General features: G+C 48.5%; 7 protein-coding genes across 7 annotated transcripts; 3 read left to right on the top strand and 4 right to left on the bottom strand.

Annotated features, from left to right (window-relative positions):
- Positions 1-154: 154 nt before the first annotated feature.
- Positions 155-6493, bottom strand: ASPSYDRAFT_163521 (tetrafunctional fatty acid synthase subunit FAS1; the record flags this gene model as incomplete). Its single annotated transcript, XM_040843171.1, has 2 exons — positions 155-640; positions 704-6493. The coding sequence occupies 2 exons, from the start codon at positions 6491-6493 to the stop codon at positions 155-157; spliced, it is 6276 nt and encodes a 2091-aa protein (XP_040696805.1).
- Positions 6494-8158: 1665 nt separating this feature from the next.
- On the top strand, positions 8159-14045 carry ASPSYDRAFT_564317 (trifunctional fatty acid synthase subunit FAS2). The gene is made up of 2 exons (XM_040849209.1): positions 8159-8762; positions 8821-14045. The coding sequence occupies exons 1-2, from the start codon at positions 8246-8248 to the stop codon at positions 13830-13832; spliced, it is 5529 nt and encodes a 1842-aa protein (XP_040696804.1). The 5' UTR covers positions 8159-8245; the 3' UTR covers positions 13833-14045.
- Positions 13820-16627, bottom strand: ASPSYDRAFT_51661 (tRNA (guanine26-N2)-dimethyltransferase). The gene has a single exon (XM_040848336.1). It carries the CDS (start codon positions 16400-16402, stop codon positions 14258-14260), a length of 2145 nt encoding a protein of 714 aa, XP_040696803.1. The 5' UTR covers positions 16403-16627; the 3' UTR covers positions 13820-14257.
- Positions 16628-16919: 292 nt separating this feature from the next.
- ASPSYDRAFT_163566 (MCP1 family protein) lies at positions 16920-17985 on the bottom strand (the record flags this gene model as incomplete). The annotated part of the gene is made up of 2 exons (XM_040843181.1): positions 16920-17707; positions 17769-17985. The coding sequence occupies 2 exons, from the start codon at positions 17983-17985 to the stop codon at positions 16920-16922; spliced, it is 1005 nt and encodes a 334-aa protein (XP_040696802.1).
- A 297-nt stretch (positions 17986-18282) lies between these two features.
- ASPSYDRAFT_51659 (putative C2H2 finger domain protein) lies at positions 18283-19360 on the top strand. Its single transcript, XM_040848335.1, has 3 exons — positions 18283-18530; positions 18592-18618; positions 18691-19360. Exons 1-3 carry the CDS (start codon positions 18522-18524, stop codon positions 19297-19299), a joined length of 645 nt encoding a protein of 214 aa, XP_040696801.1. The 5' UTR covers positions 18283-18521; the 3' UTR covers positions 19300-19360.
- Positions 19361-19641: 281 nt separating this feature from the next.
- Positions 19642-20972, bottom strand: ASPSYDRAFT_163843 (pyruvate dehydrogenase (acetyl-transferring) subunit E1 beta; the record flags this gene model as incomplete). The annotated part of the gene is made up of 4 exons (XM_040843201.1): positions 19642-20113; positions 20173-20459; positions 20528-20651; positions 20722-20972. The coding sequence occupies 4 exons, from the start codon at positions 20970-20972 to the stop codon at positions 19642-19644; spliced, it is 1134 nt and encodes a 377-aa protein (XP_040696800.1).
- A 663-nt stretch (positions 20973-21635) lies between these two features.
- Positions 21636-23561, top strand: ASPSYDRAFT_163944 (metallophosphoesterase family protein; the record flags this gene model as incomplete). The annotated part of the gene is made up of 2 exons (XM_040843211.1): positions 21636-21808; positions 21863-23561. 2 exons carry the CDS (start codon positions 21636-21638, stop codon positions 23559-23561), a joined length of 1872 nt encoding a protein of 623 aa, XP_040696799.1.
- Between the last annotated feature and the right edge of the window lie 34 nt (positions 23562-23595).

The raw sequence follows: 23595 nt of genomic DNA, 5'->3' as shown, positions 1-23595 counted from the left end.
ATAGATATCATTCCGAGTAAATGCTATCTTATACAGACATAGGATAAGGTACATGCCCAATAAAGACAAGAAGGTAATTGCAATCACACAAACATCAGCGCTAAGTGAAACCATAAGTTTAGAAAGAAATTCATAAATCAGATGGGTTTAAATCTTAAACTGTTGCAGTCGGGTTGGTGCGTGAAGGGCTCTCAGTCCCTTCTTCATACTTTTCCCAATTTGCTAAAATGTGCGCAATTCTTGGAGAGTTCGTGAGCCGGTACACATCCTCAAAGTACTGCTTGGTGATCTCAAACGGCCGCGCCGTGACATTGGGAATGTACTTTCCAATCAGTTTGCTTGGATCAATGGTAGTCTTATTGATCTTCTTGAGTAAGAATGATCGAAACGGCTTCACACCGGAGCGAAGAAAGGTGCTGTGGAAGGGAACATCTATTCCTTTGAGAGGAATTGTAGCAAATCCACGTTCCAAATTGATCGGCTTCGGCTTCGCCTCGGTTTGCTTCACACACTCAAGGATAATGTTGACAAGGTGAGCCTTGACATCCTCCAAAGACATGCTCTGCATAAGAGCCGGAATATCAATGTTTTGTGCCTTGAGGTAGTTGAGTAGGTTGGTGAGGCAGTCAAGCGCACGGAGCTATGTGATAGTTAGGATTTTCATAGCCATTTACAAATCAGAGAATGCGGAGAAAATACTTACATCACCAGCCGCAACATATTGCATGTTCGCGACATTGTAGTTGACGATTTCCAAGAGCCAGCCTGTTTGCTCAGAAATATTTTCGACCACATACTGAAGGGCCTGCTCATTGAAAGTCTTGGATATTCTGCTGGGGTTTACAGCGCACATAGAGTAATTCGAGCGACCTTGTTCATCGCGTTCTACAGCAACTTGCATAGTTAAACCGCGATAGAAGACAACCGAGACCAAACTTTCTATAGGCATCACATCAGCAAGGGCAGCAAGGGCTGAATATTCACCCAAGGAATGGCCAGCAAAGCTGCTGTCCCTCTGGACAAGGCCCTTTGAACGCATGTCTTCGAAACTTGCTTTCTCCATTAGCGTTAATGCGGGTTGCGTGAACTGCGTGGCGGAAAGGAGCCCCGTCGGAGAGCGATACGTGTAGGATGCCGTGTCATCGTCTATTTCCTTGAAGATTTTTTCGGATTTAATAGATCCGTCGGCATTGACTGTCTCAAAAGTCATAGACATGTAGTTGTGTCGAATGGCTTTTCCACGAGGTCCACCGAAGTAGACTGTAAGTTCCTTCGGGTTATTCTTGACGATATCGATGATCGACAAGCCGTAGTTCTCAATGAAATGGCGGTCTGCCCGATCCCAAACTTCCTTTGCAACAGAGCTGGTGGCATATAGTTCCATCCCCATTCCTTGCTCCTGGGATCCTTGCCCAGTGAAGACGTATGCACTGACTGGTTGTTCTACCTCCGCTTCTCCTAAGAGGACTTTGTCCTCCGTCTCCTTGTTGCTGACCTCGACCTTGATGATCTTGCGACCGGCGATCATACCAACATGTTGCAGCCTGACTGTGATCAGGTCGTTGGGAAGGACCATGTCAACTAGGGATACATGGAAACCCCGAACACGGCCGATGTTGTTTTCAGCGGCCCAAGTTTCGACCAGGCTACGGACTGCAGCGCTTGTGTACATTCCATGAGTGATGGTACCCGGCAGGTTTGCGTAGCTAGAGAACACTCGAGAGACGTGTATGGGATTGTAATCACCAGAGACCCTAGCATAAGTTTCGTTGGAAGCAGGAGCACGGAGAACTAATGGTGTCTTCCCGCTGAGAGGAATGGGGTTCTCGAAATAGACAGGCTGCTCAATGGAGGTTCCGTTTCGCTGGAGATAATCAATTACCGGGTTGCCATGAGATGTGCCCGCTTCATAGTCGACAGATGCGACCTGGATGACTTCTTTGGTAGGGAGTTCGAGAAGAACTTGCCCCATAGTTTGAACCTGGCTGAAAACAGTCTTGTTTTTGAACCGGATCAGACTTTGTAGACGGAAGGTCAGGGTTTGACCTAACAGTTCGACATCATCCATATCTAGTCGGAACCACTCTTTGGATCGGAGAATGGCTACATCTCGGCTAGACGTCAGGTGAACCTGCATTGGAACTTCGTCCTTGCGCTGGAAGGTGTTCTCAAAGTCCATATATGCTCCGCGGTATAGAAACTGGCTCGTGACATGCATTACGGGCTCGCCATCTCTCTTGATGGTGCCGCACACTTCGACAATCTTCCCGGAATCCTCGTTGATGATAGAGTTGATCTGAGCCGCAGTATCGAGCGTGTCACCGACCTTAAGGGGTTGCGCACCAGGAACCATCTTGAACCCGTTAGATAAATGCACTAGCTTAAGCAAATCCCCATCGATGGTGCGAGGAAAAATCGGCTTAGTGATGGCTTTCCAACCCGCGACAATGGCGAAATCCATGGGAGCAAATACTTCTTTCCCGGGCCGTTCAACGAATGACTCCCCAGTGTTACCCACGGCATGGACGAAATCAGCAACGGCTTGAGATGTGATGGTTTCATGGCCTCCACTAAACGTGGCTGTTGTTGGCGTATCAAACGGTACATCCTTGTTTCCAAACCAGATCCTGTAATAGAACTCTTTGATGCGATCATTGCGACTGTCCATGACTTCTCTGATGGGCGCATACCCAGTGTCAGGGTGGTAAGTGAATAAGAAAGTCAGGGGAACCACGCCGTTTTCAGCAGTTCTTCCTTCATAAAGGGTAAGGCTGATTTGGCTCTTCTCATTACACTTGATGTCCACTGTCTTGACAAGCTTGCCAGATTGATAAGGCTCTCTCACGCTAATGACCGTCTTCGGGGGATCCTCTGGGTTCAGGATTTCTACATACATTCCGGGAGTGGGCGCAACGATTCGTCTCAGAGGGTTAGTCTGAAAGCGATGACCTTGAACAAAAACGTCCGCCAAGAAAAGAGCGTGCCTCCAAGAATATGAGGGGCCTGCGAGAAGGCGGCACCAGCGATTGAGTTCCGGCAGGTCCGCTGCAGACGAGGACAACCGGTAGCTGATCTTGTTGGCGTCTTCAGAGATGGTAAGGCCGTCAGTTTCAACATCCTCGTGAACATCGGCCAAGCGTCCTCCAAAGTATTCGGTTACCGGTATAATGTTCTCATCGCCGTTGTACACATCTCTGACTAGGCTGTCGATATGGCCCCGGTGAACGGAGTTTAGAATGTCCCCAACCGGCTCATCAATGACAGTCGAAAATTTGGCGGCCATTGGACCTTGCAGAATACAGGTCCTTTCAACATCCTGTCCTACAACTGCCTCCAAATCCTCGCTCTGCCATAGAGAGTCCTTCTTGAACCAGTATTCAAAATTTTCATCCAATGAGGGAACAAAGGGTACAGGCTTCTGGCCGCGACGCTGGCACAGCAGAAGGAAGTGCTGAACATCCTGGGCGTTGATCAACTGAATTGCTGCCTCAGGATAGGCCGCAAGGATATTGTGAATGGCCGGGTAAGGGGCATTGAGCTCCGAGTAGTTCTGAAGGAGTGATGTGTGTCCATCCGTTGTAGTGAAACGTTCCTCAACTCGACGGATGAAATCGCCAGTTAGCTTTTTCAAAGAATCATCTATCCATCTCCCTTCGTGCTTGACATACATGAGGTCAACCATGCGATGCACGACTTCTGCGTATGTCATGTCTTCTAGGTCAACCGTTTCTCCAGTGGAATTGCGGCCGAACCAAACCTTCTGGAAATCATCATTGAGTTTCTTGATGATATAATTTCTCTGCTTTTTGAGTTCTGGAACACGCTTGGTTTTGTCGAGCTTGAAGATTTTTTGGTCCATCTCGTGCCAAAACAAGACACCACGAGTGGCCAATTTGTGGATTGGTTCTCCCATTTCCGAAAGAACAGTGACCACACCCCCTGCAGCACCTTTGTAAGTATCTTCCCAAACCTGGTCGTCAAGGCCAGGGGCATCTGCAATGGCCTGCTTGGCGTTCTTCGAAGTGTGCGCTTCTTTGGCGATCATCATGCGACTGCCGAACAAACATCCATCGAAAGGCATTGGGGGATAGCCGAATCGAGATGACCAGTTTCCAGCAATATATGGGTATGTATCTTCAGAACCACCGAAGCCACTACCAGCAACAAGAATGATATTTTCATGTCGTCTGATACGACTATACATCTGAAGGATAGGTTGATGGAAATCTTCAAATGAATGATGGCCCCCTCCGCGGCCACCAGTCCACTGCAAAATGACAGGGAATTTGGGATTGGCCTTTGCGATATTGATGACCTGCTGAATAGCATCCACCGAGCCTGGTTTGAAGGCAATGTGCTTGATACCGAGGGTTTCGATGTACTCATTAGCCACTTCAATGGAAGGGACACCAGCACCGATGGTGAGACCTTCAATTGGCACGCCATCGGCCCGGAGCTTGCCAATCAGGGGGATCTGCCAGCCCATGGCACGTGGGTTAACGTAGATAAGATTGATGGTAATACCACGACCCGGAGGAATGGCTTTCTCGATCTTAGTGATCGCCTCTGTCATGGTTTTGGCATTATAATAACCCCCACCCGCAAGTTCGACGTGGTATCCCGCATTCATAGTAGCAGCAACAAAATCCCACGGAACAGTTGTTGGGGTCATACCAGCCACCATGACAGGAGGGATACCCAATAGACGGCTCATCTTGGTGTCGACGAAAGTCTGGCCAGTCGCATTCTTCGCCAAGCGTGGTCCGTACTCTTTCACCCAATCAATGGCATACTTCACCGAGTGTTCATCACGGTCGAACAGCTCCGGCTTATACCCGACTTCAGCGTTGGTACCGTCCATGGCCCCCGCAAGTATCACACGAACCCCTGTGCCATCCTTGTTGCGGTTGGTAAGTACACCAAGACCTGAGATTCCCCCAGGACCAAAATCAATGATGTGAGTGGCACGCGGGAAAACGGTTGTCTGTTCCCAATTCACTGGATCATGCGTGATCATTCTAACCAACGCAGGTACTACGTTTGCTTCGTTGATCTCCCTCAGATCATTACCATCCTTGGTGCCATAGACGGGGATAGTAAGGGACTTTGGCGGAATTTTCACGTCATCTAGGTCCTCCATAATATGGTCGAACGCTGAGTAAAGATATTGGCTATGGAAGGGAGCGGTGATTGGAAGGAACCGGTTGACAAAGCGTATTTTACGCTGTGTGAATGGCACACGGTTCTGGTCCAAGCCTGTGGGAGCTTTAACTTTTCGTAGGCGAAGGTTGAGACCGTAAAGAGAGAGGGGTGGGCCAGTAACAACAAAGTTACGGGCACTATTGACCAGTGAAATCGAGATATGACGGTCGCTTGGAAGATGTTGGTTGGTCATGTCGATATGCTCCTGGACGGAGGTTCTTGGAAGGTCACGGATTGACAACATAGGAGTCGGGATTCCTTCGCCATTCTCAATTGAGTCCTGCAACACGGACGGAGCAATGGATGTTCGAGGATATGCTTGTTGGCTTCGCAAACCAATCCAAAAGAGCATTTTCAAAGCGTTCCTGGCGGCCTTCTCAAAGCTCTCCCAGGTTGTGGCCGATGAAATGGCCGCTGCGGTGACAATGCCTTGAGAATGGCCTGTAGTCCCACTCAACCGCTCAAGAATCTCGCCTGGCTCGCGACCGAGCACTTTGCAGGTGACAGCGAAGTGCGCTAACTGAACTAACCCGATCAACGGTAAGCTCACCGGAGCGGACACGAGATAATCCACGTCCGGCTGAGTGTCAGGGTCTTGGAGCCACTGCATAACATTAAGGCCTTTCGGATAGAGTTTGTTGGCATCCGGCTCACGGGAAAGACTTTGTAGTAGTTCCGCAGATGACTGTATGAGCCCCTCCACAAAGGACGTGTAGGTATGATAGACTTCTCTCAATTCATCAAAGTACTCTTCAATGTTCCCCTGTCCTCCAAAGACGGAGTAAATACTCGCCTTCTCATCCGACGCAGCCCTGAAGAGTGCGGAATCGTAAGGCTTGGTAGGTCTACCAGCGGCTGCTCGGCCGGCATAGTAAGCTTCAACAACCAGAATCTTTTTGGCTGTGATTCCAGGGAGAGTGGCTGCGATCGCATGGACGTCATTTCCACGCATGAAGGCACGCTCGAATTCATTGAGAGCTATCTTGAGAACTTCTTGATTGGTTCCGTGCGCATCATCCTCGCCCTCTTCGACTTCATGCGCAACATGGCCGATGTATCGAGCCACAAGCTCTGTTACTGAAGAAGGTTCGTCATCCTGAGCAAGCTCGTCTGTGGGCTCTGGTAATGAGGCTGTGAAGGTGTTCTTGAGCTGCGAGGAGTGGAAGTGAAGAGATGTTGGGACAAGAAGATTGAATTCAAGCGATCCGTGAGATAAGATGAGTGGCCTCAGAGACGACGACGACCGCGGTGTATTGATTCCGGTCTGCGGACCTGTTGAGGTTCCGTACATCCTGTATTCTCGTGTCTAGTCCCAGCTATTTTCTTCTTTTGTAGCAATTAAAGTGGCGCGAAAACGGACAGGGGCTTCGAACAGTCAATAAATGAGCCCTATTCGAACAACAGAAGTAAATTCATTCAGGGTAGACGATGCTACCAAGAAGAGTGGTGGGGGTCGGGCAAGTACATACCTATTATTAAGGGTAAGTATTCAGGCCGAGACGATTGTTCAGTGAGGAAGCTTGCAATTATGCCATAAAAAATATGGGAAGGATATTGAGCGAAGAACAGTGAAAAGAAGGTCTATAGAAGGGAAGAGGAGAGTATGAAGGCGGAGGTCGAAAGAACGTCCGGGAGACTGACACCTTCGAGTCTGATTCCCAGCTGGAAAAAATTATCGGTCGCCCGAACAAGATGTGCCGGGCAAGCTGCGAGTGCCTGGCTATCCATATAAAGTTTTGTAATGTTGAACCAGTCAAACGGAGGAGAAATCCCGTGGGTTCGGACTGGTTGAACAAGAAATCTCTTAATTGGGTATGGTGGATCGTGGATCTGCCCCAAAGGTCAAAAAACGGTTGGGCTGGACCGCTTGAGCGTAATGCCATGACAATACCGACAGCTCGATGGAAGCATTTCTCGCCCCCACTCCCTCTTCAGGCTCTGCCAGCTACATACCGACATTTACTTTCAGCTGGTAATGATGATGCCTTTTCACATTGCTACTACTATCCGACACAGGATATGGTAATCGCCTTCAGGTTTTGCTAGTCCTGGAATGAATGACGACAACGTCTGCAGTCATTCTCAAGAAAATAAACCTTTTTTTCGTTCATACCTCCAAGTACCTACGTACTACGTAGTAGGAGTAACTCCTGAGCTGGTACAGCTGGCCTGGAACTTTCAGGCGTAAAGAGCACAGTAATCAGCAAGGGAACGGTCAGCCCACCTGCAATCTTGCAGGTTAAGTGTGGGATAATCCATAAGACCACTGGATTGACTTTCAGTTTACTGGATTTTGGAGGCTGTTCACCGAGACTGACATCTACATTTAGAGTGTAATTAGTATCGAAATTACTAGTCTAGCCCGATCGGGGTTACAGCTAAGGAAAAGCTCAGGAAGGAGCAGAAAAATTACAAGCTCAACCATCCACCGTGTGAAGCCCATTTGTTCTGGGTCCCCTCTAGTGTCGATTTGTCGGACCCAAGCTGGTGAAATAAGTATCATCAGACACTCTCACCCCAACACTCATCAAAAGTGCCAGCGACAGTTGTTTATTGCAGCAACTCTTGGTCCCACTTGGCTCAAATCATTCTCTTGTTCTTGTTCTGTGTGTCATCTCCCCTCCCATTGTCCTTCCATTCCAACCGCCGCCAACATTTTTTCATTTTTGTGTTTGATTAATTTACACTATTGCACCGCTTGAATCTAATTCCTTATATCTGCTGTCCAGGCGCTTAGTGCAACGGAGTTGCGAATCGGCAGTGTCTTGTCGACGTATTTCCCTGGACAGTTCTATTCTAGTTGCCATTTGAAAACTTGCTCACAGTCATTGCTCCCATGTTGTGAGATTTCTGCTTCTCAGGGAAGATTTTCAGGTGTGTTGCATGCTCTACTTCAAGCGCATGGCTTTGCGCCACTCTTGCGATGCGTTGCATCGACTTGGATTGGATCTTATGCTGATGATTTAAAACCAAGCTTTTTTTCGCCGGCTTCCTAATAAACGGTCTCGACTACCCCGAAATAGACCTTTGATCCTACCTCGAAATGCGTCCCGAAATCGAACAAGAGTTATCTCACACCTTGCTGGTGGAGCTTCTGGCTTACCAGTTTGCGTCTCCAGTAAGATGGATTGAGACACAAGACGTTGTGCTTGCAGAGAAGCGAACAGAACGCATTGTGGAAATAGGTCCAGCAGACACCTTGGGTGGGATGGCGAGAAGAACGCTGGCCTCGAAATATGAAGCATACGATGCCGCTACATCTGTGCAGCGCCAAATACTTTGCTACAGTAAAGATGCTAAAGAAATCTATTATGACGTTGACCCTGTGGAGGAAGAGCCCGAGACTACCCCCGATGCTGCGGCCACTCCGGAACCATCTGCTGCTCCCGCGGCCGCAGCACCTGCGCCTGTTGCTTCAGCACCCAGTGCCGGACCTGCAGCGCCGGTTGAAGATTCTCCCGTGACAGCCTTGGACGTCGTAAGAACACTGGTAGCCCAGAAGCTGAAAAAGGCACTATCAGATGTGCCATTGAACAAGGCCATCAAAGATCTCGTTGGAGGTACGTGATTAGGATTGAACAGACTTCTAAGACAGATTAACTAACGAATGCCGGACAGGAAAATCTACACTGCAGAACGAAATTTTAGGAGATCTGGGCAAGGAGTTTGGTTCCACGCCCGAGAAGCCGGAAGATACTCCTCTAGATGAATTAGGTGCCTCTATGCAAGCCACATTTAACGGGCAATTGGGCAAACAATCTTCCTCGCTGATTGCGCGCCTGGTGTCATCTAAAATGCCTGGTGGTTTCAACATCACGGCCGTTCGCAAGTATTTGGAGACGAGGTGGGGTTTGGGGCCTGGCCGACAAGATGGAGTACTGCTCCTCGCGCTCACTATGGAACCCGCTTCCCGCATTGGCTCTGAAACAGATGCCAAAGCGTTTCTTGATGACGTCGCGAATAAATACGCTACCCATGCAGGTATCAGTCTTTCTGCTCCAACGGCTTCTGGTGACAGTGGAGCAAGCACTGGAGGAATGCTTATGGACCCTGCGGCCATTGATGCCTTGACAAAAGACCAGCGTGCTCTATTCAAGCAGCAACTCGAGGTAATTGCGCGGTACTTGAAGATGGATCTTCGAGCTGGCCAGAGAGCTTTTGTCACATCACAGGAAACCCAGAAAACCCTCCAGGCACAGCTTGACCTTTGGCAAACAGAGCACGGTGATTTCTATGCCTCAGGGATTGAACCATCTTTCAATTATCTTAAAGCTCGCGTTTACGACTCTTCCTGGAACTGGGCTCGCCAAGATGCATTAAGCATGTACTATGATATTATTTTCGGCCGACTCAGGGCGGTCGACCGCGAAATCGTGAGCCAATGTATTCGCATTATGAACCGCTCTAATCCCCTTCTCCTCGAATTTATGCAATACCATATCGATAATTGCCCAACTGAACGCGGCGAAACCTACCAGCTTGCGAAAGAGCTCGGTGAACAGCTTATTGAGAACTGCAAGGAAGTGCTTGGTGTTTCTCCCGTTTACAAAGATGTTGCCATTCCAACTGGTCCTCAGACGACGATCGATGCGCGTGGAAACATTGAGTATCAAGAAGTGCCTCGTGCTAGTGCTCGCAAATTGGAGCATTATGTGAAGCAAATGGCCGAAGGCGGCCCCATCTCGGAATATAGTAATCGGGCTAAAGTTCAGAATGATCTGAGAAGCGTTTATAAATTGATCCGGAAACAACACCGCCTGTCGAAATCTTCTCAACTGCAGTTCAACGCGCTTTATAAAGAGGTCGTTCGGGCTCTTAGTATGAATGAAAACCAGATCATGCCCCAGGAAAATGGCACTGCCAAAAAGCCAGGTCGAAACGGTGGCGCGCGCAACGGAAGCCCTCGTTCCGGGAAAGTTGAAACAATACCATTTTTACATCTCAAAAAGAAAAACGAGCACGGCTGGGATTATAGCAAGAAACTGACTGGCGTTTATTTGGACGTTCTAGAGTCTGCTGCACGGACAGGTCTCACTTTTCAGGGCAAAAACGTTTTGATGACTGGTGCTGGTGCTGGCTCTATTGGTGCGGAGGTTCTCCAGGGTTTGATCAGTGGTGGTGCTAAAGTTATCGTCACAACAAGCCGGTTTTCCCGTGAGGTGACGGAATACTATCAGGCTATGTACGCCCGATATGGTGCGCGCGGGTCGCAACTCGTTGTGGTGCCTTTCAATCAAGGCAGCAAGCAGGACGTGGAAGCCTTGGTCGATTACATCTATGATACGAAGAAGGGACTCGGCTGGGATTTGGACTTCATCGTTCCGTTTGCGGCAATTCCGGAAAACGGGCGGGAAATCGATTCCATCGACTCCAAGTCGGAGCTCGCCCATCGCATCATGTTGACCAATCTCCTCCGACTTTTGGGTAGTGTCAAGGTGCAAAAACAAACCAATGGCTTCGAAACACGTCCAGCTCAGGTTATTCTCCCGCTGTCCCCTAACCATGGCACTTTTGGAAACGACGGTTTATATTCCGAATCGAAACTGGCTCTGGAAACGCTCTTTAATCGGTGGTACTCTGAAAACTGGGGTAACTACCTCACTATCTGCGGTGCGGTTATTGGTTGGACTCGTGGTACGGGTTTGATGAGTGGCAACAACATGGTCGCTGATGGAGTTGAAAAACTCGGTGTTCGTACTTTTTCGCAGCAGGAAATGGCATTTAATCTGCTCGGTCTCATGTCACCTGCAATCGTGAATCTTTGCCAACTTGACCCTGTTTTCGCAGACCTCAACGGGGGTCTTCAATTCATCCCTGATCTCAAAGACCTCATGACCAGGCTTCGCACAGAGATAATGGAAACGAGCGACATCCGCAGGGCAGTTATCAAGGAGACTGCTATTGAGAACAAGATTGTAAATGGCGAGGACAGTGAAGTCCTTTATAAGAAAGTCATTGCGGAACCCCGAGCAAACATTAAATTCCAGTTTCCCAACTTGCCGACCTGGGAAGAAGATATTAAACCCCACAACGAGACTCTCAAGGGCATGGTCAATTTGGACAAGGTTGTTGTTGTTACCGGTTTTTCTGAAGTTGGACCGTGGGGTAACTCCCGAACACGTTGGGAGATGGAGGCCCGTGGCAAATTTTCCCTGGAAGGTTGTGTTGAAATGGCCTGGATCATGGGTCTTATCAAGCATCATAATGGGCCCATAAAGGGCAAGGCTTACTCTGGTTGGGTTGACGCGAAATCTGGTGAGCCAGTGGACGACAAGGATGTCAAGGCAAAATACGAGAAATACATCCTCGAGCACTCCGGTATCCGACTCATTGAGCCGGAGCTTTTCAAGGGATATGACCCCAAGAAGAAGCAGTTGCTTCAAGAGATCGTCATTGAAGAGAATTTGGAGCCTTTCGAAGCCTCAAAAGAAACCGCGGAAGAATTCAAAAGGGAGCATGGCGACAAGGTGGAGATATTTGAAGTCCCAGAGTCAGGAGAGTTTACCGTCCGTCTGAAGAAGGGCGCCACTCTTCTTATCCCGAAGGCACTTCAGTTTGACCGCTTGGTTGCCGGTCAAATTCCTACCGGATGGGATGCGAAGAGATACGGCATCCCAGACGACATTATTGAGCAAGTTGACCCAGTTACCCTCTTTGTTCTTGTTTGTACTGCGGAAACCATGCTTTCTGCTGGTGTTACGGATCCCTACGAATTTTACAAGTATGTCCACCTGTCTGAAGTTGGTAACTGCATTGGATCTGGCATTGGAGGTACGCATGCCTTGCGAGGCATGTACAAGGATCGGTATCTGGATAAGCCTCTCCAAAAGGATATTTTGCAGGAATCATTTATCAACACGATGAGTGCTTGGGTGAATATGTTGCTTCTGTCGTCTACAGGACCTATCAAGACCCCCGTCGGTGCTTGTGCTACAGCGGTTGAGTCTGTTGACATCGGTTACGAAACCATTGTGGAGGGCAAGGCTCGAGTTTGCTTTGTTGGTGGCTTCGACGATTTCCAGGAAGAGGGTTCTTATGAATTCGCGAATATGAAGGCCACAAGTAATGCTGAAGATGAGTTTGCGCATGGTCGCACGCCTCAAGAGATGTCAAGACCGACAACTACCACGCGTGCAGGCTTTATGGAATCTCAAGGTTGCGGTATGCAGCTTATTATGAGTGCTCAACTAGCTCTTGACATGGGTGTACCTATTTACGGAATTATTGCCCTCACTACGACTGCCACGGACAAGATTGGCCGCTCTGTGCCCGCCCCTGGCCAAGGTGTTCTCACGACGGCGCGTGAAAACCCTGGTAGATTCCCATCACCATTGCTCGACATCAAGTACCGCCGCAGGCAGCTCGACCTGCGTAGGAAGCAGATTAAAGAATGGCAAGAATCCGAGTTGTTGTACTTACAAGAGGAGGCCGAGGCAATGAAGGCGCAGAGCCCAGAGACGTTTGACGCAACTGAGTATATGCAAGAGCGGGCGCAGCATATTCATCGCGAGACTATTCGACAAGAGAAGGATGCGCAATTCAGCCTTGGGAACAACTTTTGGAAACAAGACTCGTGCATTGCTCCTCTGCGTGGCGCCCTTGCTACATGGGGTCTTACCGTGGATGATATCGGTGTTGCGTCTTTCCATGGCACTTCTACTGTTGCGAACGACAAGAATGAATCTGATGTTATTTGCCAGCAAATGAAGCATCTAGGTCGAAAGAAGGGCAACGCCCTTCTCGGAATTTTCCAGAAATATCTCACCGGACACCCGAAAGGTGCTGCAGGTGCTTGGATGTTCAATGGATGTCTGCAGGTCCTGGATACTGGTCTTGTTCCGGGCAATCGGAATGCTGATAATGTCGACAAGGTGATGGAGAAATTTGACTACATTGTTTACCCCAGTCGTAGTATCCAGACAGATGGCATCAATGCTTTCTCTGTTACTTCGTTTGGGTTCGGCCAAAAGGGTGCTCAAGTCATTGGTATCCATCCCAAGTTTCTGTATGCCACCCTCGACCGCGCACAATTCGAAGCATACAAGGCCAAGGTTGAGACCAGACAAAAGAAAGCATACCGATTTTTCCACGATGGCTTGGTTAACAATAGTATTTTTGTTGCCAAGAACAAAGCGCCTTACGAAGATGAGCTTCAGAGTAAGGTGTTCCTCAACCCCGACTATCGGGTGGCAGCGGACAAGAAGACTTCTGAACTGAAATATCCCGCGAAACCGCCGGTTGCGACCGACAAAGGAGATGAAAATACTAAGGCTCTGATTGAATCTCTGGCGAAGGCTCACGCTACCGAAAATTCCAAAGTCGGTGTTGATGTTGAAGCAATCGAAAGCATCAACATTACAAACGAGACTTTCATCGAACGGAATTTCACAGTCGGCGAGCAACAATATTGCCAGAATGCACCTTCCCCGCAGTCGTCCTTCGCGGGAAGGTGGAGCGCAAAAGAAGCCGTCTTCAAGTCTCTGGGTGTCCCTAGTAAAGGCCCTGGAGCTGAGATGAAAAATATAGAGATCGAGACTAACTCTAACGGGGTGCCTTCTGTAAAGGTAAGAGAATTAATTTTACATGGCCATGCGAATAACAAACTAACATATACATTAGCTTCATGGTGAGGCGGCTGAAATTGCCAAACGAGCTGGTGTCAAGCAAATCAGTGTCAGCATCAGCCACAGTGATACTCAGGCGGTTGCGGTTGCTATGTCGCAGTTTTAATGTATTTGACGAACGAACCGTACGATCGAAGCTTTCGACCTCGTATGCAGCATATGTAGATTAGATTCTATCTCTAGTACTTAATACAGCATTTCGATTCTAGTTCCAACACCCACTCTCTCAAATATCATACATCTGCTAGTAGTCTTTGAAATGTGCGTAGCTGTTAAGACTTGTACAACCACATCACACCCTGCTTGGGATGCGCCGTATGTGTTCACGGTGTCTCCTAGATGTCCACGAATTTGTCAAGATTCAAGTTCGAAATATGATGTTCGAAAGCTAATGGACATTGTTTGTCTATCATAACCCTATCCAAAAGAGCTCATGAACCTCCCGATGCTCGGCTTAGAGGCCCCCAGTTTGCTCTCGGATTCATCTGATACCTAACGAGTCGTTTGCGGTGTCCCGTTTGCCGGCCGAGCGTTTCATCAAAAACTACTTCAAGTTCCGAGCAAGTCTGACGAAATGGTGAGCTGCGGCAAGTTCGGGTTTCCTGAGAGCCGTTATTGTGCTGTGGATTTTCGCCCGTGATATTCAAGGTAGGGCCGGGTGAGTTTCGGTCCTTGTTTAGCAAGGTTCGAGAACCTGAACGATACAATGTAGCTTCCACTCTGGTGATGAGATCGGATGTATCCTTGCCAGCCTCGGCTGCAGAAATCAGTTCGTTCTTCAGTAAAGTTAATTGCGAATCATCCTTAGCCCTCTCCCTGCTTTTGGCCATAATCCCGGCAGCTGCAGTCCCGGGTCTTATGGATCCCTCTTTAACTGGCTGTTTTTGTCTCACCCATTCGCGCATTATCTCCCAGATAACGGTCCATGGAGCGTCGGTACGGACCGTGTTTGGTTTGGTGTGACTGCGTGTGCAGCAGTAACCCAAGTGCCGAATAGCACCGCGGAACGCATCGTACGGAACAGTGGTTGTGTGTAGGACTTTCGAGATGCTAGAGAGGCTGAAATAGAAAGGATGGGCATCACGTAAGGCGGGATCTGCCCGGGGAATAATGTGTACAGCTTCTCCGGTTTGGGTTTGGGTGTTTTTGTCACTCGAGCCGGATAGAGACTGGCTTCTATCATCTTCCTGGACTGATTCCAGGCTCAGATCTTCTTCGAGTGCTGTGGTCAACATGCCTTCAACTCTGTCTATGGTCTGGTATACATCCTTGTCAACTCGGGGAAGGAGGCCTAAAATCTTTTGGATAAAGTGCGGGTTGTGAAGAGGACCACCCCACATTGGTCCAGACAGATGTGTCTTCATTCCGCAATGCTCACACTTCTGGTTTGCGGATGGCGCTTGTGCAAATCCGAAATGATAAAACGGATTACCCTTCTTATCAAGCTTCTGCCTGGTTTGCGTCAAAGGTTGGGTGGTCCACGCTCCACAGCCCGAGTCACAGTTGTAAACAAGCATCGTGTTTCCGGACGTGAACTTAGCCTCCGCGGGTGACCGATGGATACGGACAAATAAGCGAGCATAAAAATCAATCGATAGTGAAAGGAGAGGTTCAATTGCGAGGCCGTATTTTCCAGCAGATGTTGCAACACTGTTCAGGATTAGGCGTAATCCACCTTCGTGGGAATGGGTTCCTTTCATTGGGACGCCACCATATAAGGAGAAGGACTTTTCAGGATACCCATTCGATGCCCACACCCCTGCATCAGTACAGGTAATGCAAAGGAGACCCTCGTCCTTGACACTCTGCACAGCTGCATCTATGAATGGGGCTGCGCTGCCGTAGGGATCCAAATCAATGACATTGAATTTGCCAGCGTCGTCTTTCTTATGCGGATTAGATGCTGGTTTAAGACGACTATACATATAGATACGAGCATCGCCATTGTTAGGTTGAATGAGCTTGTCGAGTCTGTTGTATTCAATGTTCAATTTCATCGACTGAATTGCGGAGCTCGATAAATCATTCGCAACGACGCGGGTAACGCAGGGGATCTCAGTGGCATATCTCAAAGCGCGTAGACCGGATGCAGATAATGCGTCCAAGATAGTGAATGGGGGAGAAGAACCGGTTTTAAGATGAGCGTCCGTCATTTGTTTGCTTTCCTCTTCAGGCTCCTGAGCTTCGTTATCCTGTTTGCTGCCCTGCTCTTTAGCCTCTGTACCCTCCTCATCACCCCGCTTCCTTCTCTTATTCTTCCCAACCGTACTCCCTTGAGCCTTACGTTTTCGCTTTTCATTTCTCACCTGATTCAGTGCCATTACATGTTCACCGTAAACGCGGAGTGCGAGAACCGTCAAATCGCGGTTGAACTGCTGAATAGGATTGTAAAAAACAGTCTGCGACTCATCTTCGGGCTTAAGATCCCTTCTTGTTGCTTGCGTGGCTGCGGTTTCTGCAGGTGGCTTCAAGATGTAAGCTCGTCCTTCTCTAATGACTCGGTACTCTTTGCCGTCATGATGCACTAACTGACCGGCCGAATCGCGGCCCGGGAAAGCCTCCGAAATTGAAGTCATGGAGTGTGAAAAGCGCGACACGGGACAATTTAAGTAAAATCGGGAGCAAGCGCTATTGAGGTTCAGTAATTCGACGTAGACTCGTCGATTAAAACTCGAGGATGCGGACAGAGTGCAATATGTTTTCCAAATTTGGTTCATAAAGCCCAAGTATGTTAGTACAGCACTGAAACCCAGAGGTATTACCGAACGCTATCGCTGCCGATTATTCTGGAAATTTTTTGCCTCTGGTGAACAAGAAAAAAAAAGTTCTCGGGCAAAATGCGCACGGGCCTGCCAAGACACACCTTAACCAGCATCGAGGTAAAGCATCAGTACAGATAACACCAGTAAACCAGAATTTCTGTTCAGAAGCAAACTTTACTAGATGCGACACATTCAAATGGACACTTGTTAAGATGCTAGGCTGAAGTACAAGCTAGAACTTTTTTGTCGGACTACTAGGGCTACTATTATTGTCATTGCTATACTCCGGACTACAGCGCTTGGTGATATGCGGTCAAAATCACTAGCATGCTTATAACCAACTTCCAATAACAGGTATTCGGCTATATATCTCATTCCAGCCCTTGGACTCCCAGCCAGAAGCCTCTCCGCCATTCCCAACAACCCAAAGAGCGCCGGCGAGCCAGATACATGCACCCGTTGCAGCAACTTTGTTAAAATTCCACCACATTCTCCTCCACCTTTTCAAATGCTGCTCACTTTCTACCTCTCCCAGGTGAACCCCTAATGAGCCCTTCTTGCTAATTCGAGCTTTCCGAGCAGTAGTAATTCTCCAGCCCATCCAAGACGCCAAACCGCCAAGGATGTGGTATACTCCCACAACAACAAAAATATGATAGTACGTTACCCAGAAAATTCGGCTTCTTGCAATTCCATGTGCGACAAAACTTAAGCCAATGCTTGAACTTCCTCCATCGACCATGATTGGCATGACGCGATTGACGAGAACATGGGTAGCGAGCAGTGGGGCAAATGCATATCCTAGACGCGCTTGCAAACTCATCCGAGGCCAGAAACTGAGCGCGTATCGCTGATTTCTCGTCTCAGCGCCATAAAGCCGCGCGCGACGTGAGGAACGTATGTTACGGAGAGCGATTCCCGATGCGATATGGGTTAGAATAGGAATGGTCAGAATTATATGCTCGAATGACGGGGACTGGTAGATTGGCCGTGTAAGGAGGAGATAATTATCGCTTTCGGGAAGCGACTGAGTCGCTAGAGGTATGAGCGAAGTGTTGGCAAAATGTAGCGCGGCGAATAAAGTAGGCGGGTATGTCGAGTATTTTTGGAGTGCAGACACTTGTAACCATTCACCAGTCAGCTTGTGAGGGCAAATCCAACCAACTTCTTGGAAACTTACACCAGGAATCCCAACTCTGGCCCCGAAGGCCGAGTGGTGACCATCTGAATTTTTGTGGCGCAAAAGGAGGTTCATGCTTAGGTATAAAAACTCCGGATGATGTGTTATCAGGAAAGCTCTCGTCCACCGGAGAAGGATCCAGTTCCTGCATAGACAAAATTGATCTCGTGTCGATGTCTCCTTGTATCGGTAAGCTCATTCTCCTGGATGATTCCATTTCGGCGCTATAAGTTGTAGATGCCGCGATACCGGAGGTAAAGATATATGGAATATGTCATCGCAATCGTTCAGGGGCTTAAGAGGGGTATGGACTATCGAATATCAGTACCCATTAAATTGCAGCTTTTGCCTTGTGGAGTCGGTACGTACCAATTCCCAAACGGTTTTCCATCCAGAAAGAAAGGGTTGAGGTATCGGTCCGTCATTATTTTCACTTCGACGTAATTGGCTCTTCCCATGATGTTGAGCCAACCCCTTGAGCGCCGCATATTTCATCATAAGTAATTTTCACATACGCTAGCTTCGACACCTTATTTATTTCGCGGCGACGATATATATTGTTTGACTGTCAGTGATTGTGAACTCTGAGCTCAGGCGGTCAGACCACTCTTTGGGTCCCGTTGTTCAGCCCGCGTCCGATAATCCATAGCATTAACGGGTTCGGGAATGCAAACGCTCAACCTTAATGCGCCAAAATCCTAACGTCTTATCGGCCAACCCTACTTACCACGTCGTGCATGTTGGCAGTCCGAAATGGGGCCGGTAAATATACCCACCTCCTATTTCGTACTGAGTTGTCGTTCCTGACATTTTGATTACACAGCGAGGCTTTACAAACCCGGCTCCTAAGGTAAATCAAACCATAATGGCTCCATCTATCAAATACCATGTGCTCGCTTGCTAATGACCAGCCATTTCATAGACCGACTCGGCGCGTTCGGCTCTAAGCTCTTTCACTTGTACCCTTTGCAATAAGTCATATTCTCGCCACCCTGAGTATGAAGCACATATAGGGTCTTACGACCACCAGCATCGCAAACGCCTTCAAGATTTGAAGCAACTCTCTCGGGACCCGAATGCAGCAGAAAAGGCCAGGCGAGCGGAGAAAAAGGCCGACGCGGAAGCGGGTCTGAGAGTCCTTGACACCGGGAAAACAGGCCCTGCTTCAAGCACAGGAAGTAGTGGAGGCGGTGGTGGTTTCAAGAAAGGAGGTTTCAAGAGCTCCTTTACTACTGTCAAAGGCCCTGTTGCTCCTGGTGCGCCTACGAAAAAGAATGTGCTAGGGGATGACGATGATGATGATGATGACGAAAGGGATAATACATTGGTCACGAAGGGAGCAAGTGATGCCACCCATTTCAAATCTGGGAAGTTGCCTAGTATCTTACAAGAACAAGGGGAGAGTGACACGGATGAAGAGTATATGACCGATACTGTGGGTGGCGGATACTATAACCCCCGGAGACCAACTGATTGTTTTCCTGGATGTATTGGAATCGACCATGCTCGGGTTCGGGCCTCGAACGCCTGATAAGCGGTCAAATAAACACTTTATTTATCGGATTAATTTATAAGTTGAAAGTATGGTCTAGGTCGGCAGTACAGCATTAAATTGGGTGTATCAACCTCTATCGATTATCTCTACCTTAGCAGCTAATGGTTATACGACTGTGGTTCATGAAGAATTCGCCCAGTTTTAGCTGTAATAGTATGCTCTGAATTTTGGTCTAAAAACAATGCTTAAGATAATAGTACAGAAATCATAAACCTGTTCAAGCTGGGAAAGAAAACCGCAACAACGATAAGGTGCAACGTAACAATGCATTACGCTGCAAACTTCTCCATCCCGTTTAAAACTTCACGAATGGAAAATTTACAATCGCAGTAGCTTAGCAGCCTGGCCAACGATGGTATCTTCCTGCGGGAAGCTCATTGTCTCCAATCCGACGGCGTAAGGAGTGGGCACCTCAGCGCCAGTGACACGGAGGGCGGGGGCTGTCAGATAGTCGAAACCATACTCCATGGACAGAGCAAGAATTTCGGAGCTAACACCGAACATGGGAAAACCGGATTCAACGCACATTAGGCGACCAGTCTTCTTGAGAGACTGGATGATCGTCTCAACATCCAGAGGCTTGACGGAACGAAGGTTGACCACCTCAGCTTCAACGCCGTACTTCTGCTTCAGCTCAGCAGCAGCAGAGAGAGACTGTCCGACACAGCGCGAGAGGGAAACGATAGTCAAGTCCTTGCCCGGACGCTCGATCTTCGCCTTACCAATTGGAAGGACAAAGTCGTCCTTCTGGGCGGCCTCGGACATGGGGAAGGATTGGCCGTAGAGAAGCCTGAACACAGTTAGCTTCAATATGCTTCGTTGTGGAAAATATTCGGGTGATATGCATACTCATTCTCCAGGACACAGACAGGGTTAGGGTCGCGGATAGCGGCCTTCAACAATCCCTTGGCATCCTCAGCGCTCCAAGGAGCCACAACCTTCAACCCAGGGATGCTGCCATACCAAGCGGAGTAGTCCTGGGAGTGCTGTGCAGCGACACCGGCAGCAAAACCGTTAGGACCACGGAAGGTAATGTTGCAAGGCTGAATACCACCCGACATGTAGTGAGTTTTAGCGGCGGAGTTGATAATCTGGTCAATGGCCTGCATCGCGAAGTTGAAGGTCATGAATTCACACTAGTAGGGGAGCAATTCTTAGTCCGACCTGATCCGCATAATTTATGGCGGCATTGCATCAGACTTACAATTGGGTGCAATCCAGCTAGAGCAGCTCCGACTGCAAGACCGCAAAAGCCCGCCTCTGTAATGGGCGTATCAATAACCCGCTTGGGGCCGAAGCGGTCCAAAAGGCCTCTGGTAACTTTGTAACTGTTCAACGTAGATGGTTAGGGTGCGATCCAAGCCTCGTTTGATAAATGCCGGAAAAGTGAAGTCATACGCTCCGTTATACTGTGCAACCTCCTCACCCAAGATAAATGTCTTTTGGTTACGCTCCAATTCCTCTGCAAGAGCCTCGTTCAAAGCATCGCGTACGGTCACATCCTTGATTCCATTTTCTGTGGCATAGCCGCGGAAGCGTAGGATTGAGGGTGTGCAGGCAGTCTGAGGGAACGCAGGACGGGCAGGCGCCGCGGACAGGCGCGCAGAAAGCAGGCGAGCTGCTGGTCGGAAGAGTCGGGGAAAAGCCATGGCCAGGTTGAATGGGAGTAATATCACTAAGAATGATATTCAAAATAAAGACTCCACTACCAAGCGATGGAAAGAGAAAGGAGGGACAGCCAAAAAAAGAAACCGGGCTACTGCTCTCGTTCGGGATGCGATTTTTTGGTGAGCTGTTTGGAGTAGTGTTGGGATGACCCTGACTAAGCCCGGGCTCACCGGCGACTTCTTCCGTGTCCACTTCTTACTGTAGATGGGGAAGTCTACTTTACGCCTTTTAATAACGGAGAAACCCTCCTCCGACTTCCCACTAGGGTCTACGGGCTTTCCCAGCTCGTACGCTTCCAATGGTAGTTGTACTGGTACTAAGAGTTTCTTGCTCCATGACTTCCAACTTACAAGTCGTGCCTCCAATGACAAGTGCTTCAACCGGAATATTTTTATTCCATGGACTATACACATCACGTGCAAATTGAACTGAATCTAGCCAAGAAAGGCGTGAACCCAGGTTCCATTGACGGGACCGTGGGACTCAAGCTACTGAGGTCCCCATCTATCAAGCCGATGGTTGATCGCCGTTCCAACACCATAAGTTCAGATGTCCTGGGCTAGTACTCGCGTAAACTTTACGGATTTGATATCGACGATCTGACTCAAGCACTGTTGTGTATTCAATTGTAGCGTGGCACAAAAATGGCTTCTGGCTTCAGGTCTCTCTTTATCTTCTTATTGCTCTCCGCAGTTCAAACTATGCAACCCTCCGCTCCAGATCCCATCGCTGCTCCATTGCGTGATTTGAAATGGGGCCAGCTTAACTTCCTTCATACGACTGATACTCATGGCTGGTTGGCTGGTCATCTCCAGGAGTATGGGTATTCATCTTCCTCCTGCTGTACCTGAAACTAATAAGTGCGCCGTAGACCGTCATACTCAGCGGATTGGGGCGACTACGTCTCGTTCACTATCCGCATGCGTGAAATAGCCGAAGCTCATGGACGAGACCTATTAGTGATCGACACTGGCGATAGAGTCGAGGGAAGTGGTCTCTATGACTCCTCGGAACCCAAGGGTATTTACATTTCTGAGATTTTAAAAGAGCAGCATATAGATGTGATGTCGGCTGGAAACCATGAATTGTACAAGAAAAACACGTCAGAGGCCGAATTTTCGATCACCGTACCTAACTTTCAGGGGCATTATCTGGCATCCAACATCGATATCTACCATCCGAGAACAGGCGAACTCGTTCCACTGGCTTCTCGGTCAAGGAAGTTCACCACAAGTAACCAGGCAATTCGCATTGTTGCATTCGGTTTCCTTTTCGATTTCACGATGAACTATAACAACACAGTTGTTCAGCCTGTAGAGGAAACCGTAAAATCCGGTTGGTTCCAAGAAGCTGTCCATGACCAGGAAGTGGATCTATTCTTGGTCGTTGGGCACGTCCCGGTAAAGTCAAAAGAATACGACACCATATTCAAGGAAATCAGAGCAAGCCACCCAGCCACGCCTATTCAATTCTTTGGCGGCCATTACCATATTCGTGACTGCGTCCGTTATGATTCGAACGCCTACGGCCTCGCCAGTGGTCGTTTCATGGAAACCATTGGGTTCATGTCAATTGACGGTCTATCTACCAAATACAACCAAGCAACTCCCAGCCTCGCAGAACCTGTCTTTGCGCGAAAATATATCGATAATAATCTCTTTTCTTTCCATTACCACACCGGCCTTGACGAAAATACCTTTCCCACGGAACGGGGTCGAAACGTGTCTAGACTTATCCAACAGTCTAGGAGTTCTCTGGAGTTAGACGAAATATACGGCTGCATTCCGGAAGACTTGTGGATGTCGCGATCTCCCTATACAGCGGACGACAGCATTTATGCATGGCTACGGAAGAGGGTAATTCCAGATATGCTGAGTGACGAATCTCGAAAGGGAAAGCCAACCTTTACTATTATTAATACTGGTGCCATTCGGTTTGATCTTTTCAAGGGACAATTCACGCGAGACTCGGCGTATATAGTTTCGCCATTTACAAGTGGCTTCCGTTATTTGAAAAACATCCCATACGATAAAGCGAGATTGGTTTTGGATGTCTTGAACAAGCAGCCCAAAATCTTTACAACATCTCGGGATGCCATTGGACCTGTACCGTGGAACCTTGCGCCGCCAGAGCAAAGTGCACTCAACCCCAACGACGCCGTCAGTCGAGTGCGACCTGACAGGTCAATTCTCGATATGCCGACTAATCAGAAACCTATGTTTAGCAACCCTTCTTCTCAGTATGAAATAGTGCCTGGATACACCACCACAGATGATCTCGGTGCAGATGGCGATGATACAATCCATTCGATGATCACATTCTACCAGGTACCGAATTGCATAGGCGCACTATCCCTTAACACCGGTTCTTCTATTGCGGAAATAGTAGACCTTGTGTACATTGATTTCATAGAGCCTTATGTGGCTTTGGCAGTCAAGTACACTGGACTTGACATTGACGTCCCTGATGAAAGCGATGTCTACATGCCCTCTATTACATTAACAGACCTCATCATAAGCTGGGTTAGGACCAATTGGGGTTGCGCTGCAAAATTAAGTACGTTGTTTTAACGAATATGTTGCTTTTATGTTGCACCATACGTTG

Source organism: Aspergillus sydowii (assembly GCF_001890705.1).
Source record: "Aspergillus sydowii CBS 593.65 unplaced genomic scaffold ASPSYscaffold_18, whole genome shotgun sequence".
NCBI lineage: Eukaryota > Fungi > Ascomycota > Eurotiomycetes > Eurotiales > Aspergillaceae > Aspergillus > Aspergillus sydowii.
Note: the sequence above shows the minus strand (reverse complement) of the source record. Positions and strands in the feature narration are given on the sequence as shown.